The sequence below is a fragment of the Eulemur rufifrons genome, chromosome 4 (genome assembly GCF_041146395.1).
Source record: "Eulemur rufifrons isolate Redbay chromosome 4, OSU_ERuf_1, whole genome shotgun sequence".
In the NCBI taxonomy this organism is placed as follows: domain Eukaryota; kingdom Metazoa; phylum Chordata; class Mammalia; order Primates; family Lemuridae; genus Eulemur; species Eulemur rufifrons.
In genome coordinates this window covers 21,243,316-21,262,527 of record NC_090986.1, presented here as the reverse complement: position 1 = coordinate 21,262,527, position 19,212 = coordinate 21,243,316, and the positions used below count along the sequence as shown (strand labels likewise).

Sequence of the window (19,212 nt, the reverse complement as noted above, 5' to 3'; positions counted from 1 at the left end):
ATTAAATGTGGGCATTAAGATTGGCCGTGTGTGGATAAATGACAAAGACGGGAGATGGGTATTTAAGGAATCGTTATATCATTACCCCTAGTTTTGTATATATTTGACTTTTCATAGTAAAATGTTTTCTTTAAAAAAACAGTAGTGGGAAAAATGCATCTTTGTCTCATTTGTTCATATTCAGCAGCTATTTATTAAGCCATTCTGAACACTGTGGGTGTTGTGTTAATAAATGCACAAGGTCTTAGAACTTATGTTTCTTACCTGGGAGACAAATATTAGTGTCATGGTTAAGGGCACTAACTCCTGTGTCTGACTGCCTGGCTTCTGATCCTGGCACTGCCACTGACTAGCTCGGCAATTTTGAACTTTTTCGTTTGAAAAATGGGGATAATAGCCTTCTGGAGGCTCTAGGGGGAATCTGTTTTGTTTCCTTCCCCAGCTTCTAGAGGCTGCCCACACTCCTTGGCTTATTGGCCCTTCCCTCCATCTTCAAAGCCAACAGTGTTGCCCTTCTCTGACCCTGCTTTCATCATCACATCTCTCTTTCTTGGATCTGGGCCAGGAGGAGTTTTCCACTTTTAGGGATGGATGTGATTAGGTTGGGCCCAACCAGATTAATCTCTGCATCTCAAGATCCTTAACTTTAACCACATCTGTGAAGTCCCTTTTGCCATATAAGATGATACATTCACAGGTTCCAGGGATGAGGATGTGAACACCTTTGTTGGGGGAGGGGCTGCCAGTCACAGATTTGAAGAGATGGAAGGAGGTGAGTGTGGCTGAAGCATTGGCAGGGAGGGGATGGGGTGGAAAAGGGAGCGAGGCAGAGACAGTCTTATGGGTCATACTGAGTTTTGAAGTTTATCTCAACAGCAAGAGGAAGTCATGGTCAGATTTACTGCCCCAAACCTGGAATCAGCCCTTTGTCCAAGGCACCCTGGTTAGCTGTTTTAAATTGAAAAATGGTATTTAGAGACCACGATCCGGACCATGGAGTGCTCATTGCTGTTGGGTTGGCAGTTGTTGTTAAGCCATTTCCATGGATAGAGAGAGAAGAAAACATTGTTTGGGATAAAATATTTCATGAGTTCATGCTGATAACTTCCAAGTCTGTTTCTGGACTACAGGGTTTTTCTTTTTAACATCATAGATCTTATATGCATACCTCTTTCTTCCACTCCAAAAATCTCAGTTCCCAACAACACTAGCATAAATTGGTCATTTGCTTTATCCTTCACCAGACAAAGAATCGCTGCTGCCAGGGGTGTGGGTTCGGGGAGGAAGACCAAGAGGTAAAGTGCTGTTTCATCACATCGTATTGAGGCTACATACTGTCAACGTGACTTATCCCTTTTGCTGTTGACCTTGATGACCTGGCTGATGTAGTGTTTGTCAGGTTTGTCCGCTGTAAAGTTACACTTTTCCCCTCTTTTCATACTGTACCCTTTCAAGGAAAGTCACTGTGAGCACCCTGCACCTAAGAAGGGAGGAGTTAGGAATTATGTTTCACCTCCTTGAGGGTGAAGTATCTATATAAAGTATTTGGAATTTTTTCTGCACAGATTTCTCTATTTTCTCACATTTATCTATACAGTCATTTATATCATTATGGACTCATGGATATTTATTTTATACTTTAAGTTATAATCCAATACTGCTTATTTTGTTCCTCAAATTGTTCCTGCTTTGCCCACTGGGAGCTCTCTCTTTTGGCATCTGTGTCCCTCTGACATAACTCCCATCATTGTGCGTTGGCTGGTTATTTATTTATTTTTGAGCACTTCCTTGCTTTCTGGCCCTACTAGATGTTCCAAATTCAGCTTATATATTCCCTGCACCAGTCTTAGAATCGGCCGTTTCTCCAAGGAGCCTCAGTCCCGTCTATTGGAAATGGTATTAGAAACCAAGAGCTGGGTGCTAGGTGTGCTCATTTCGACTGCAGTGTCATCACTTTTGGGTCCCCTCAGCTGACGGAACAAAGAACCATGTAAGTACACTAACCTGTGTATATGCACATATGTATAAATGCTTCTGTGTGTAGCCATCTGTGTCTGTAGTAAGCTAGACTTGCGTTCACACTGGTGTCTCCAGCTGTCATCCTTTACCACACGGAGCATGGGCCTGTCTGTGACCTCCCGCTCCAGCAGTGGGAAACCCGGCTCTCTCCATCGGCCATCCGCTTACTTGTTCGGTGCTCATGTCCGTGTACAGCAATGTCAGAACTGCTAGCTCGCAACCCTGTGGGAACCAACTTAGACCAACCAACTGGACCAACGACAGTCCAGTGTTTATGTACAGTTCCTTTTACCTTTAGTCCTGAAACTGTGGACTGGGCCAGTTACTTTCTCTGGGCTGATTGAAATGAGGCCGTACTACCTTGAGAATATCTTACCTGTCATATCTATAGCAGGGAGACTCTGTGGCTTCCCACAGCAGTTCTTCTGTCACGTAGGCACCCTGGCTGTTGTAGCGCACTGAGCACGTGAAGCCAGGTCAGCCTTTGCTATCCTGACTTGATAGAAGAGTTATTTAGTAACTGTATTAGTCTTCTAGGGCTTCCATAACAAATTACCACAAACAGGGAGGTTTAAAACAATAGAAATTTATTCTCTCACAGTTTACAGAAATCCAAAATCAGAAATTAAGGTGTGGGCAGGACCGCACTCCCTCCAAAGGATCTACGGAAAACCCTTCCTTATCTCTTCCGACTTCTGGTGGCTCCTGGCCTGCCTTGGCTGGTGGCTACGTAACTCCAGTCTCTGCCTCCGTCTTCACTCGGCCCCTCTTCTGTGTCTGTCTGCTCTTCTGTCTCCTCTGAGGACATTTACCACTGGACGTAGGCCCCCCTGGATAATCCAGGATGATCTCTAACTTAATCACACCTGCAAAGTCCCTTTGCCATGTTAGGTAACATATTTGAAGGTTCTGGGGATTAGGACATGGACGACTTTGTGGGGGCCTTTATTCAGTCTACCTCACTTTGCAATACAATAGTCACCACAGGATCTGAGCAGCTCTTCAGGCTTTTTGTGGCAGGTACTTTAAGACCAGGTGCCAATAATCCTCCAGGTGTGTTCAGGCTACTCTTCCACGCCCGTCCTGTTCTTACCCTTCAGGTCTCTCCTTCCTCAGCATTGAAAGGAGGGGCTTTTGGATGAAAGGAGACTTGGGTTCCGCATGTGAAATCCTTTCTTCAGAGCTCAACTGAACTGTGATCAGAAGCCTTCTTTGATTCCCTCTTCTCCCCATCATAAGGATCATGGCCGACACCCTATGACAAAGACAGGTTAACAATAGAAAAGCATAACAAACATGTTTATTTAATCATAGTTTTATATGGCACGGGAGCTCTCAGAATGAAAACTCAAAGACACAGGGTGGCTGTCCATATTTATGCTGAGGTTCAGTGAAGCAGGACAGCCATGTAAAAAATGCGGTTAGACAAAAAGGGTATGAGCTCATGGAAATAGACCGAGTGGGGAAACCCAGCCAGGCCTGTCTGTTTGGATTCTTCTTGGCCTCTGTATTGTAGCATTTCATCTTTCCAGGCATGGGGCAGGACCCCTCTGGAATGAGAGTCTCATTCCATAATTTCTCTATGATCCCCTGTTACACAGAAAGGCAGGGGGAAGATTGGAGTCCTATTTTTAGGTTTCCTGGCTGGCTTTGGAAGAGGTCCGGCTTCTAAGATCCGCCTTAGGGAAGAGGGATTATGGTTTCTCTGGCTAGCCTCGGGGGAGAATGAGGGGCCAGAGACAGGAGGGTGAGATAAGGCAGAGAGAAACTTTGCTTCCGAGGCCTTCACTTTGGGGTACCACGTTTTTTGAGCCCCATCCACCCCACAGCTGGGGAACTCCTGCCCCTTTGCACTGTTAATGTTTTGCTGCAGGCGCTATTGTACTTATTTAAATTTCATGTTATTTTGTCTTGTGTAATTAATTGTTCTTCATACGAGCCTGAACACTGCTGGACTGTGAGCTCTGACTGGATGGGAACCACGCTGTCCTCGTTTCGGTTCCGCCACAGTGCCTTCCGCGTCGTGGCACCTGGTAAGAAAGAATTCATTTCCAGTTAGTCGAGAGTATTTTCATGGAACTCTGATGTTTTGAGTCATGCCGGAGTAAATAAATTAGAGTGTGGAAGCGTAGATGAGAGAGAACTTCTCATATGATGCTGTGCTCATGCCTATCTGTTCAGATTATGCTTTGGAGTGTTAAGTTCCTTTCCCTGCTTTTGTCATCTGCACTTAGGTATATGCGGCAGATAAGTTAATGAAAGTTATTAATATTTCTACATCTCATGATGGTTTCACTAACTTATGAGCATTGAGATTGGAAATGTGTTTTTTTTTTGAGCCATTATTTTTGAGAATAATCACCACCGCCTGCTTTGAATTACTCTTTCTCGTTTGATATGGTTTTCTGCAAAGTTGGATACAGATTATGAAAGCCTAGTAAAAGCTTATGAGAGGAAATCAGTGTATCTTATAAATGAATAAAGAATGATTGGATGGCATTCCTGGAAATATTTACAAAGTCTAAGTCACTGTTAATGTGACAATCAGATGAAGAATTGTGAACAGCAAGATCTTTTACAATGGATGTCAGGTGGATTTACAGATAAACCAGGTGTACCAGCGTCCCAGTGCTTGAGATCCAGTGTGATACACTGAATATACCAGCTGCAAGAACTTTCCAGAAGCTTGGTTCCTTGCTGCCGCTTACTAGGTTTCTCTAGTCTCTGTGGTCACTTTCCATCTGTGCTAACCTGCAAGTGTGTTAGGCAAATGGAACACATTCTGAACTCCAGTGGCCCAGGTTTCAGTGTAGAGGTGGCGGGTGTAGGTGTTTTATAGTGTTGCTTTGGCAGAAGGACTGTCACAAAGCCACCGTCGGTAACACTGGCAGTGTTTGGGATTAAGCTGCAGAGGCGAAGGCAGTGGCTGTCTATCATGGAAAGCAAAGAGCACTCTTGGTGCTCAGATTTCTCTGTGACTTGGAGGTGTCAGTATCTCCTTATCAAATGAATGGTTTTCGAAGTCGACCTTGTGATCCAGGCCTCAGTTAGAAAACATCTATTTCCCTTTCCTGTCTTTTTCTTCTGGTCTTTTAGTTGTGCCTGAGTAAATAGCAAACCCCTGATGAAGAAAGGCAAGTGGAAACATCATCCTGCCCTTTCTGCATAACAATTAGGTACAAACTGGCTCTAGCTTGGCTCCTGCAGAGATAGGGACACTTCCAAGTAGATGAACCCTGTCTCCCTCCCTCCCTCCCTCCCTCCCTCCCTCCTCCTCTCCCTCCCTCCCTCCCTCCCTCCTCCTCCTCTCCCTCCCTCCCTCCCTCCTCCTCTCCCTCCCTCCCTCCCTCCTCCTCTCCCTCCCTCCTCCTCTCCCTCCTTTCTCCCAGTTTTTCAGTGCTGTACTATGAATGTTTCCAGGCATGCTCAGAAGTGGAGCTAACAGCCCTCACCTGCCAGCCACCTGGCATCAGAGGCGTGTGCACTGCTGGCTTTGCCACCCTTGTTCCGTTTGCCCTCTTCCTTTGTGTTTTGGAGTCTCGTTTGTTCTCGTGCTTCTGGAGGATTTTGAAGCGAATGCCAGAAATCATGTCATTTCACCCCCAAATATTTTAGTATGAATTTTATTTAAAAGTTGTTTTTTTCTTGCATAACTACAATTCTGCCTAACAATGAACAAAAATTCCTTAATATCATCTACTACTGTGTTCAGATTTCCCCAGTTTTCTAAAAAAAGGTCTGTGCAGTTGGTTTTTTCAGGTCAGAATAAAAAAGCCCATTCATTGTATTTGGTTTTTACATCTCTCAAGTCTCTTTAATAACAGTTAATGTTTGCCAGGCACTAATTTGATTTCATGCAGAGTACTCTTATTCCTTTACCTGTCATTTTTAACCATTTTAGAATAGTTGCATGCTCTCATGCTTTCATTCATTATTATTACTTAAATTTATATACAGTAAAACTGACTTTTTGGTACAATTCTCTGAGTTTTAAAATGTGTAAATTCTTGTGACCATCATCACAATCCTGATACAGAGTGGTTCCACCACCAAGAAAACCAGGAAACAAAACAAACCCTCCCTCATTCTGCCCCTTTGTAGTCAAACTCTCCCCCTCTCCCATCCCTGATGTCCTTGATCTGTTCTCAGTCTTTATACGTTTTGCCTTTTCCAGAATGTCATATAAATGGAATTATATAGTATTAACCTTTGAGACTGACTTCTTTCACCCATGCAATGCCTTTGAGATTCATCTGTGTGTGTATCCTTTCTTATTGCCATTGTCTGGACATACACAGCATGTCTGTCCGTTTGTTAAAGCACTATTTAGATTATTTATAGTTTTTGGTGATTATGAGTAGAGCTGCTATAAACGTTTGTATATAGGTTTTTATATGAAGAAAAGTTTTCATATTTCTAGGGTAGATTCCTAGGAGTGCAATTGCTGGATCATATGGAAATTGTATGTTTAATTTTAGAAGAAACTCTCCGGGGTATCTGTACCACTTTGCATCCCCACCAGCAATGCGTGAGAGTTCCAGTTGCTCCACACCCTAGTCAGCACTTCATATTATCAGTTTGTTTTTTATTTGAGCCATCCTAATAGTTGTTTCCATTTTTAATTATCTGATTTTAGGTTTTTTGAGATTATTCTTTTTTTTTCTTTTTGAGACAGAGTCTCACTCTGTAGCCCTGGGTAGAGTGCAGTGGTGTCATCATAGCTCACAGCCACCTCAAACTCCTGGGCTCAAGCAATCCTTCTGCCTCAGCCTCCCCAGTAGCTGGGACTATAGGTGTGCACCACCACACCCGGCTAATTTTTTCTATTTTTGGTAGAGACAGGGTCATGCTCTTATTCAGGCAGGTCTCGACCTCCTGAACTCAAGGGATCCTCCAGCCTTGACCTCCCAGAGTGCCAGGATTACAATGTGTGAGCCACCACACCCAGCCTTAAAAAATTGTTCTAAATAATTCTTGAACAAATTACTGAATTTATTTTATATATCTGTTATAAAAATAAACATTTTTGGTTTACTGATGATTTTCCACATTTAAATATGGTAACTAGTCTATACTGAAAATAAATTAAAACCAGAATATTATATAGAAAGGAATCATTCTTAAATCTCACCAGTTGAGAGCTCTGTAATCAAAAGATTACAGAATAATATCTGAATACATGATGCATTTTGCAACACTTTGTTATACGCAGCTTGTGAATGTCTCATTCTTATTTTACCCTCAGTAACCAAGAGCGCCATATTTGCTTTTGCCATGCATGAATAGTTAATTATATGAAAGCAAATTGGACATAAGCAGAGAGTAATTTCTTTGAATGCACTTTAACTATAGTGCCACAGTTGTTTTTTAAATGGGCTGCTCCAAATTTCTGTTTGTGAACTAAAGATCATGCATCTCTTCCTTTAGATGATTTAGGAACCGTGATCACTGGTGGCTGTTGCTTGACAGTATAGAGTTGACTCCTGGATTGCTTACCAGAATGCCATTGTTAATGTTGTTTGTCATCTCTTGCTCCTCCAGGTGAAACTGTAAAAGTCCCCAGGTACACAAGGTCATTGCTCAGAGAAGCCCTGTCTGTAAACTCAGGCCTCTTCCATGAGTTGCTGAGGTTGGGCTTCCAGTGGGTGGTAGTATTTAAAAAACAGGTTTCTGTCATCTACTTGGAAGCACGGTGACATGTAGGTTTTATTTTGTGACTTGAATCTCCCTATTTTTGTTTCTGAAAAGTTGCTGGAGGGTTGGACCTATTGACAGACCTTCCTTTCTAATGTAGGGACATCGGAAAGAAAAAACTGAGCTGACAAAGGATACTGAGGACAGATTGCCAGATGGGCGTCTTAAGGTGATTGTGGTTCAAAGCCTCAGAGGCCAAGTACCAGGAAAGTTTGGTTCAAAGTGTTAAAAAAAAAAAAAAAAAAAGGGTGGATTTCTGCAGTCAAGTAATTTTTGGTTTAAAATTAGCATATTAATTGACCTTTACACCAATTAGGACTGCAATAAATCAGAAATAGTGTAGTTTTAGTAAGGATATTACCTCAATTGGACCCAAGTCTTTCTTTTGTTTAAAAAGTTATTTGTGGATCTCCTTTAAACTTGAGGTTTATTGGAATTGTGTTAATAAAGTGACATATATGTGCATGTATGTATCCTGGGGGTTGGGCGGAGGGGTTAATGGAAATGCGTTGGGGCCTGTAGTCCCGGGGCTTTAGAATACCAGACTATACACCTGCTGCCCCCTGGTGGCAGCATGCTAAACAGTGCAGTTCAAAGGTAAGGACTTTGGAGAGTGGCGTCCATTGTTCTGCCCTGTCCAGAGGATTGTAGAGGGAGCAGGGAGATACAGTTTCTCTTTTTTCCCTACTCTTCTTGTGATTACTGCCTGTATGATCTTAGGCAAATCATTTAGTTTGATTAAAGTGTAGGTTTCACTTTCTTCAACTTTAAAATGTAATTTCTAAAGTTTCTTCCAGCTTTTAACATCCTATGATTCTCCGATGGTATTAGCAAATATTATAGAGCAAAAGATGTCAAGTTCCACTTTTTCCTTTGGCACCTATGTCCTAATAAATCCCAGGTATCTATTCAAGAAAGCAGGTTCTGGAGTACATTCAGAGGCTTGATGTGGATTCCGTGCTGGACAGCAACTGCATAAATCTGTAGCACAGCCCATAATTAATCAGCATGATGACCCTGTATTCTTATGGCAAACTTAAATCATTTATATTTTTATTTTAGTTATAGAAAAAACACATAAATTTTACCATCTCAACCATTTTTAAGTGTATACTTTAATAGTAGTGAGTATATTCACATTTTTGTGCAGCCAATCTCCAGAACTTTTTCATCCTGCAAAACTGAAACTCTATATCCATTAAACAACCCCCCATTCTCTCCCTCTCCGCAACTGTGGCACCCACTGTTCTACTTTCTGTCTCTATGAATCTGACTACTCCAGGTACCCCACATAAATGGAATCCTACAGCATTTGTCTTATTTTGCTTAGCATAATGTCCTCCAGGCTCATCCATGTTGGAGTGTGTGTCAGAATTTCCTTCCTTTTTAAGGCTAAATGATATTCCATCGTGTGGGTGTATGCGCCACGCTTTGTTTATCCATTCCTCTGTCCACGGGCAGTGGGTTGCTTCTGCCTCGTGGCTATTGTGAATAGTGCTGCTAGGAACATGCGTGTGCTGCGTCATTTGTCGTGCGCTATGTTTAATGCAGAGAAGCATTTGTACAATTTTTTTGTGTGCATAAAAGGTTAAATTTCATTATAAAGAACATGAGTTAACCATACTAGATAACTAATATATGGCTTTCTGTATGGACGAGTAAGCTACATATTTATTGGACACAAGCTATATGCCAGGCACTATTATATCTGTGATACGTTCCATTATTTAGTCCTTATGGTAATTCTGTAATATACTGTTCTCTCAGAAGGGGGCTAATAGTTGTAAAAATCACCCGTGGGCCAGAATCTGTGTCTATGTGTGTTATCTCCATACATCAATCCTTAACGTGGGCATTATCATCCCATTTGTTGGGTGATGGGCTGAGGCTCGGAGAGATGAAATACCCTGAACAAGGTCACACAGCTAAAAGATGGCAGGCTTCTACCTGACTTTGAAGTGAAGTACATCTAGTTCAAAAGTGTGTGCTCTGCCCACCCCACGCTTTCTCCTGCTGCAGGGAGTCACACTACACATCTACGACCTGAACGATATAAGAACAATATCAAAAAATAGCACCGATGTTTATAATGAGAAAAACTTCTGTAACATCTTTGCTTAAATGACAGCCCTTTCAATTTTCCTTGCAGAGACACGGCATCGATTCAGATGAGTTTATCTGAAATGTGTTGCCAAGGCTTGCCTCCTGGGGCATTTTGCAAAATAAATCTCCCTGCTTCCAAAAGGGTGGTTCTTATGTGCCGATTGCCATGTTCCTGAGGGTGTCCTCCACTGCATTATTATTCTCCCCTGTTTTCCTTTCTTCCTTTCCTTTGATTGGCAGAGAGTTAGGACTGTTGTCATCGCTCTTTGCTCCCCTGTCTCTTTAATGCCGCAGTATTTGGGGCTGGCGCTTTGATCTGCTCTGGCACCGTGTTTTCACACAGCTAAAGGGCTATAAACTGTCCTCATAGGGGGTCGTTTTCTTGGAGACTCAGCAAACCCTTGGGGAGGGCAATTGCAACATTTTCTCACATATGGGATTTTTAGATGAACAAAGAAGTACTGATACAACATCCAAGCCGCCATTTAAGCATCTCTGAGATTTTCTGTGCATGCAGGGGGACATTCCTTGGGACTGTGTAAACCTAGAGATGCATAAGGACTCAGACTGCTTCCAGAGGTTCATTTGAGGTCTTCAGTAATCCTGACAGCAGGCTGTTGGCCAGTAAATATGAAAAGTGAGAATGGCAGAAATTGCTAGTTGCCACTAAGTATCCATTCTCTCCTTTCTTGGTTCCTGATCCTGTTTTAGCCAGACTGACTCGTGTGCCTAAGTTATGGTGAACGAGAGGCAAGCAGAAATGTGTGGGATTTCCAGGGAGGTTTTTGCAAAGGAACCTGGTTCATTTGGAAGTAGGGCCCTGGTGCCCCACCTGCCTTCCTCATTCCTGCTCCTTTGCATGCAGTGCTGTGGCTGGAGCTCCACCAGCCGTTTTCTCTCATGAGGGGAGCTGGAGAATGGAAGCTACAGGCTCGCAGTGAGACAGAGGGCCTGGTGCGCCGATTGCACCCCTGGCTGCAGAGCCTTCCCACGCCCTTCGCACGTGCCCGTGCAGCGTGGCTTTGCGGCTCCCCCCATGAAGAGATGAAGTCTGTCTCCAGCCCTGGAACCTGGTGTGGAGAGTCTGAGCCTGAGTCGGGTGAGTAGGCAGACCTTGAGGGGGGTCGTCCTGATGCAAGGTCAGAGCCCGAGCAGGGGAGATGGGGGTGGCTGAGATTGGAAATCAGTTACATACGGAAGGATAAGTTACTGCACCAAAGCTAATGGGAGACAGGTTTCCCAGTGTCAGAGAAGAGTTATAAATATAGAAATGCAGAAAATTGGAATGAATCCTGTGGTGTGGATTGGGTTGAGCGTATTGGTGTGGTTTTCAATAAATATAGCTGTTGTAGAAGTCAATGTGTGTGTGTGTGTGTGTGTGTGTGTGTGTAGATACGGGAACGTATTCCTCTGAGGGAGCTGGTGGCAGACGTACCCCAGTAGCAATAAGCAAACGTCACACCCAGATCTTGGCTTCCAAGTACCATTTTTCGCTAAGAGGAATAAGGGCTCCTTGGAGAATTTCTGATTCCAGGGCTGGTTCAGGGAAAGTACAAGATGAGCCTGGAATATCTTGAGACAGAAAACAAGGGAAATGTGCTCCAAAAATGATGAGGATGGGTCCAGGGGACAGGGAAGCCTTCTGGAATTATCTCCATCTGTCCAATTAGGGACAATTTGAGCTTCAAAAGAAATAATGGTAGCCCTGGATGTAATAGGAAACCATAAATCCATACAGACCGACATAAATGCACGAGTGGCAAGTTTGATGGTGAATGAGGTCTCTGCACAAAGTCCCTGCTCACAAGATACTTACCAGCTATAGAGGGCACACGAGTAACTTCACCATGGAGAAGCCTGGCAGTCCCCACCTTAGTGGAGGGATCAGAGTGAATGTCTTCAATAATGAGACAAATTGAAATCATGTGCCGCCTGATGGGCGGCGAGAACACGGCATCATGTCGAGATTCCTGCTGCAGGTGTGTGACCTGGAGCTGATCAGGAGGCAACATCAGACAAACCCAAATTGAGAGACAGTCCACAAATTCAGTAGCCCAAAGTCTTTAAAAGATCATAAAAGTCAAAGAAAGACTGAGGGATTGTTCCAGATTTAAACTGTCAGAGTTAAATTTTAGGACAGGATTATTGAATGCAATTGGGATTCTGTGCTGGGTCCTTTTGCTATAAAGCATGTTTTTAGGACAATTGAAAAAGCTCAAAAGGGCCTGAGAGAAGGTGGTCATCCTAGTCGTGGGTGTTGCCTGATGGTGAGGATTGCGTGTGGTTAGATGAGAGATGTCCCGGTAGAAAACAGACGTTAACATGTTCAGGGATGAAGGGACATCAGGTTGGCAACTAACCAATGGTTTACTCTCTGCGCAGACGTCCACTAAACCATCACCACACCCCAGAACCAGGGTCGAGAGTCGGGAAGCACAAGTCACACTGGTGCCTGGGCCCTCTCAGCAGTCCAGGGAGACGGGGACCCCAGCAGGTGCGAGGCAAGTGTTCCAGGATCAGTTGTGCCCCCAGGGCTCAGGGTCCAGGGGAATTTCACAGGGGGTGACGTTTGAAGTGACCTGGAAGCTTTGAAGGACCAGTAGGATTTTGCCAGGCAGGATGTTGAGGAAAGAAGAGTTAGGGGGCCTTAAGGTAGTAGCAGCCTTGTGAGCAGACAGAAACCAGGCCCTACCACAGCGCAGGTGAGCCAGGGCCGGCGGGACCTGGCCTTTGTGAGCCATGCAAAGAAATTTAGACTCAGCCCTCTGGAATTTAGCTATTGCTGAGGAACAAATCACCCCCAACATTAGTGGCTGAGAACAAATCTTACCCCATTGTTTGTGCGGGGCAGGATTTGAGGGCTGCTTGGCTGTGTGATTCTGGCCTGGGGTCTCTCACAGGCTGCAGCCAGGGTGGTGGCCGTGCTGTGGGCAGCTCAGCCTGCTCACGTGACAGTTGGCAGGCCTCAGTGCCTGTCCACGTGGCACCTCCGTAGAGAGGCTCACAGCGTGGCAGTGGCTTTCCTGGGAGAGAACAGAGGAAGCTCCCGAGGTGGAAGCCGCAGTCTTTTCATAACCTAACCTTGGAAGTAACATCCCCCACCTCCTCTGTGTTCTGTCTGTTGGAAGTGGGTCGCTAAACCTGGCCTGTGTCCAGGGGCAGGAATCACACAGGGACAGGGGTGCCGGGGCAGGCTCAGTGGGGGCTGTGTGAGAGGCTCCCCGCCAGAGCCCGCGTGGCCACACAGCCAGGCACAGCCTGGCACGTGTCTTGGAGAGGTCACCCCAGCTTTGGTGCGGAGTGGCAGTGAAGCCATTTCGGAGGTGGTCATCCAGGATGGACTTACGTGGGGAAGCAGGAGGAGACATCGTTACCAGTGTCAAAAACTGCACACAGCCAGGGAGGGCAGAGGGTCAAGACCCTGAGTGGGCAGAAACCAGTTTCTGCAGCGAGAGTTTTGCAGGATCCCTTTGCTGTGAGAGCTACGTGGCAAGTGACCTCGTTTCAAAACACATTTTCAAGTTGTGAAATATCAGGGCTGTTATTTTTTCAGTTATATCTTATAAGCACGGAGCTTCCTTGGCTGTCAGTAGTTAAATGTGCAAATGAAAGCTGTTAACGTTGTCAGGTGGTTAACTGGGCCAGGCTTTACCATTCTGACCGATCCCTGATGCAGGACAGCACTCCCATCTGCAGTCCTGCCCGGTAAGGGCTTGGGTCTCTCCTTTTGAAATCTCCCCTTTCTTTGAAGTCTGCCCTGAACGCAAATGACTTTAAAGAATGAAGTTTTTCCAGAGATTTTGGATTTTTCATTTTAGGCTCGTCATCACCAAGCCCATCAGAACAAGATTATCTGTGAATTTTGGGAGTAGAACTGCGCTTGCAGTGGGCAGCAGAGTCAGGAGTTGGGGAGGAGGAGGAGGAGGAGGACGGGCCTTGGCTTGAGAAATGTCGTAGAGAAGCTGTTTCAGGTCTAGGTCGCTCTGGTCTTTTCCTTGCATCATTGTGCTGGAAATGAAAAACAAATATAACAACCGTCTTTTAAACCTGTACATTCCCCAGAAATAGCAGCCATCTGGGGTGTGGTTAAAATCCTGCTTCGGGAAGGGTGACCTGGGCCTGGGGCTCCGCTCCCCTGTGACGGTGGCTGCCACCTTGCCAGGGCACACCCAGCGCAGAGCACTCAGAGCTGTGTACTGTGTTATGCTGGTGACACCAGGTGTTGAAAGTAAAAAATGTAATTTATTCCACACTTTTCAGACGGTCATTCTTGTTGCTTACTATTCATACTTCGGTTGACTTTGAATCATAGGAGACTAAAACATAACGCTCTTAGAAAATTTGTACTCAGTGTTACTATTTAAATAACAGTCTCATAGTTACATTAAATGGTGGGGATATTTAAAGGGCTAATACGTACTAAACTTGGAAGGGTGACCTTTTGGTTATCCTAAGGTTTTTTGTGTTATTGTCATTTTTATGTATTTTGTTTTCCTTTTGTATAACTTGGACACTTAGAGCATTTTTAAAAAATATATGTCCAAATGTTAAATCTTGAATATGAGAAATTTGCTTTTTTGGTTAACTGAACTTTCCATGTAGATGAAGGTTAAGCAGAAATCTTTCTTAAAACATCCCGTGAAAATGAATTAGTGTATCTTGTCTGTGTTTATAGTATATAGAGCAAGAAGAATCCTCCTTAACCTAAAAGTTAGTAATTCAAGACCATTACCGTAAAAGTGAAAGACCCCTCCCACAATTAATAGTTTCCCAAAAGGTTAATTGCCAGAATCACCTGGAGAACTTTTTAAAATACTGTATTTCATTTTAAATACAGGTTCCTGACCCCTAACTCCCAAATTACTAAATCAAACTCTCTTGGGGAGGGGCCTGGAACATAAATGTTGAGGCGTCACATGCAGCACAATTTTTTTTTCCTGCGCAAAACTGAAGTGTATTTATGAAAATGGAAGTCAAGACCCAGGCCTCCACTGGCCTCAGTTGTACAGAATATCCCGGGTAGTTTCTGTCAAGTCCACACAGGCAGTGGGCAGGGGCTTGCCATTTTATAGAGGAATAAAATTCCACAGTGACGTCTGCGTACTGCCAGTCATTTGAGCCTTCGTGTGGCACTTATGAGATAGGCCTGATGAGAATTTCTGTCCCCATTTAAGCATCACCTAAGCCCCAGTGAGGTTGAGCGAGGTCCCTTGGGTCCCTAAGCCCCGTCCTTTTGCACCCCACTGCTGTCCTCACCTTGCTGCAGTCCCAGCACTGAGGCTTGGTCTCCCATCCCCCCTCAGGGCGGGGAGGTGCTGGGACGTGACCTTTAAGCAGAATTAATGTTTTTGTCTTTGTTGTTTATTTCATTCAAAACAACCACCATTTGTTGGACCCACCCATGCTAGGGGTGCTCTCTCAGGGGTGCCCATCCTCCTCTGGGAGGTGCTGTCTCACTGGACAGAGAAACTGAGGCTCAGAAGCCAAGGGCATGAGCCCGGGGCCCCCCACTGAGCAGTACCTCTGTCCCCAAGGGCCCCAGGTGGAGGTGTCCCAGGTTCTTCTAAGTAGGAGACTCTGCTGCACAGAAGTGCCTTCCTTCTGAGGACGGCATGCACTTGATGTGCCGGGACCACGACTCCTTGCATGGTGTTTGGCCTGCACTGCACATTCCAGAATCTCATTTCCTCTCCGTGTTCATAGCGCCAGGCAAGGTAAGCCCCCATGTCTCAGAAGAGCCTCCACAGCCAGACACAGCGCCAAGGTGGGTCAGAAGAGACAGGACTCACGTGGACACTGGCACTAACAGCGGTCAGGAGTAGGCGGCTCTCTGGGGCCATTCTTGACCAACGTGGAAATCTTGCTTATCCCAGAAAATGATAACCAAGAGGAAATATAAAACAAAGTCCAGGGAAGTTGTGTGAATAATTAATGGCAAAGTATGAGGAGCAATATAACTGGAAATACAAAAACTGAATGTGCCAGGAATATTAATGTTTAATGAGACATAGGTGAGTGTAGCCAGGAGCTCACTCCCAGTGCAGAGTCAGCTTGGGGAAGAAGAGGTGAGTGCGCCTGGGGCTGTTCGGATGGTCTGGGAGGGATAAAGTGACACCCCACTGTCCTGAGCCCTGGGGGAGATGGTGGGGAGTGCAGCCCAGGCTGTCGGAGTCACTGGGATTTCAAAGATTCTGGCCCATTTTCCCCCCACGTACATCAGGCTTGTTAGATCTCATGTCCCAGTTCTTTAGAAAATCACTCCATTGTACTTTAGGACACTGTGTCCCGGGGACACACTTACCCAAACAACCTTGGCCAAGAGTCTAGGAAAACAAAGGTAGATTATGTGAAGAAATGGAATTGTCTACAACAAAACCCCAGTTGAGATAAAGCGATCTCACAGGGTCAAGAGATGGCAGAGACGTAAGAGTCCTTAGCTGGGAGGGGCCGGCAGGTGAAAACAATGGAAGCAAATGTTTGTCCCTGGCTGTGATCCCTGTTAGGCCCCCTCGGGGCCTGGCTGAGGAGGTGGTGGCGGGGTGGGGCTGTCCGTTCCCCTTTGTCTCTGGAAGTGGAGTTAAGCTCCCCTGGGCCAAAGGCTGAGAAAGGAGACCCCGGAGAGACTTCTCAGCCTCTGCGTTCCAAGTGGGGGAGAGAGGAATGCATGAGCCAAGTGGAGCACTAACAAATTACAATACAAGTAAAGGTGTGGGGGATAAAAGGATTTGTTCAAACGCTTTTACTTTTTAAAATAAATTAGCTTTATTGGTTTACGTGCAATAAAATCCACCCATTTACTATTTAAAGTTAAATGAATGTTTTTTGAAGGTTCCATGAATTTTGTGACAAATGTCTGTGGTTACGTATGTACCACCAAAATCACAATACGGGACTGTCCATCACCCGAAACCTGCCCTCGGGCCCCTCTGCAGGCAGTCTCCCTCCCTGCGAGGCCCCCAGCGGCGCTGTCCCCAGGCCTTGCCGTTTCCAGGATGTGTGGGCAGGTGCAGTGTGTGGTCTTGCGTCTGGCCCCTTCCACCCAGCAGGTGCAGGGAGGTTTATCCGTGTCGCGGTGTCGGCACACCTCGGCCTGTTTGTGCATTCTCCACTTGACGGGGGTTTGGGTTCTTTCCAGTTATTGGCTGTTATGAATAGAACTGCTGTAAACATTCTTGTGCAGGTTTTTATTTTATTTTTTATTTTAGGAATCATGGTTCTTTATTTTTTTTTAACTGGGATACATAACTGAATTATATGTACTACAACATCTTTTTGACAGCTAGATTGCTTTTTTAAGGCTTTCACAATCACCCATGAACAATTACATTTATGATAGAAATAGTTCTAATGTTGTTTTTATATTCACAACGAACTCTGTAGAGAATTGCAGTATTTTAACAGCTTTATTGGGGTATAATTCACATATCATACAACTGACCCATTTAAAATGTACAATCCAGTGGCTTTTAGTATATTCCCGAGCTGTGCAGCCATCACCCCAGTCAGTTTCAGAACATTTCATCGTCTGGTAAAGAAACTCCAGAACCATCAGTCATCAGCTATCCCCTGTTTCTCTCCTCACCCCACCCACCCCCGGCCTCGCACAATCACTGGTCCTGGTTTTGTTCCTGTGTTTGCCTATGTGGACACTTGTGGACAAGTGTAAGAACCGGTGCTATTTGTCTTTCTATACCTGGCTTATTTCTCTTAACACAATGTTCTCCAGTCATGGACAGGTCATAATGTGGGTAAATGGGTTCCCTTAATCTTGGGTATATTCCCAAGATTGAGATTGCTGGGTTGTGTGATAAATGTGTGTTTATTATAAGACACCGTCAAAACTATTTTCTAGAGTTGCAGTACTATTTTGAATTCCCAGAAGCAATGTATGAGAGTTCAGTTGCTCTACGTCTTTGCTGACACTTGATAGTCTTTTCAATTTTGGCCATTCTAGTGGGTGTATGATGGTATCCCATTGTGGTTTTTATTTGCATTTCCCTAATGGCTAATGATAGTGAACATCTTTTTATGTGCTTACCTGAGGTTCATGTATCTCTGATTAAGTGTTTAATCGTTTTGTGTTTAATCTTAAGTGTTTAAATCTTTGCCCATTTCTTTTTTGTTTGTTTGTTTGTTTGTTTTTTGAGACAGTGTATTTCTATGTTGCTCAGGCTGGTCTGGAACACCTGGGCTCAAGAGATCCTCCCACCTCAGCCTCTCAAGTAGCCGGGACCACAGTCGCATACCACCACTTTCTAGCTATATTTTGCGCATTTTTAATTGGGTTGTGTCTTCTCTTCTTTAGTTATAAGAGTTCTTTTTATATTCTGGATACAAGTCCTTTATCACATAAATGTTTTGCAGGTATTTTCTCCCAGTCTTCATTTGTCTTTTCATTTACTTACCTGGGTCATTTGAGAGCAGATGCTTTAAATTTTGATGAAGTCAAAACTTACTCCTGTTTTCTTGTTATTATTTGTGCTTTTGTGTCCTAGCAAAGGATTTCTTTTCTAGAAGGTTTAGCTCTTACATTTGGATACATTTTGAGTTAATTTAGGTATATGGAGTGAGATTAGAGGGGCTTTTGTAATCTACTTTTTTGCATATGGATATGTAGTTCCCACATCATTTAGTCGAAAGACTGTCCATTTCCACTGAATTACCTTGGCACCTTTACTGAAAACAGTTGCCCGTACAAGTGTGGGCCTACTTCTAGACTCTTTGTTCCGTCCCATTGATTTTCTTAAGTTGTGTTTTTTTTAATTCAGATATAACTCAGATGCCATAAAATTCACCATTTTGGAGTGTACAAGTGAGTGGTTTTTAGTATATTCACAAGGTTGCACAACTGTCACCACTAATTCCACCTCATTTTCATTATCCCAGAAAGAATGTTCCATTGATCTTAATGTCTATCTTTTCTCTAATTCATACTGTCTTGTTAATTGTAACTTTGTAGTGATTATTGAAATACAAACTTTGTTCAGCGTTTTCAATATTGTCATGGCTATTCTATATCTTTTAAACATTTATGTACATTTTAGAATCAACTCATCAGTCCCTACAAAAAGAAAAAACTGGGATTTTCATTAAGATTGTGTTGGATCTGTAACTTGGTTTGGGGATAATTAGTATTTTAACAATGAAAATGATCCACAAAAACATGGTATATCTCTCCATTTAGATACTGAATTTCTGTCAATGGTGTTTTGAATTTTCAGTGCATAGATCTTGCACATATTTTGTTAAATTTGACCCTAAGTATTTCAAATTTGTTGTGCTATTTTAAATTATATTGGATTTTTAAATTTCAAGTTCCAGTTTTTCTCTTGTAGTACATAAAAATACAATTGATTTTTGTATATTATCTTGTCTCTTAAGGTCTTGCTAAACTCT

At 43.9% G+C, this 19,212-nt stretch overlaps 1 protein-coding gene across 10 annotated transcripts in view; it reads left to right on the top strand.

The window, feature by feature from the left end:
- Positions 1-19,212, top strand: part of GGACT (gamma-glutamylamine cyclotransferase) — a 43,721-nt gene that overhangs the window by 4,213 nt on the left and 20,296 nt on the right. For 2 of the 10 annotated variants that reach the window (XM_069467616.1, XM_069467617.1), the window contains exon 3: positions 3,959-4,052. The exons of 6 other annotated variants lie outside the window; for them this stretch is intronic. In XM_069467616.1, the coding sequence (XP_069323717.1) occupies positions 3,992-4,052 (61 nt within the window). In that variant the 5' untranslated portion in view covers positions 3,959-3,991. Of the gene's footprint in view, positions 1-3,958; positions 4,053-10,860; positions 10,916-19,212 lie in introns of those variants that run through there. 2 more of the 10 variants (XM_069467625.1, XM_069467620.1) reach the window with 2 other exon arrangements.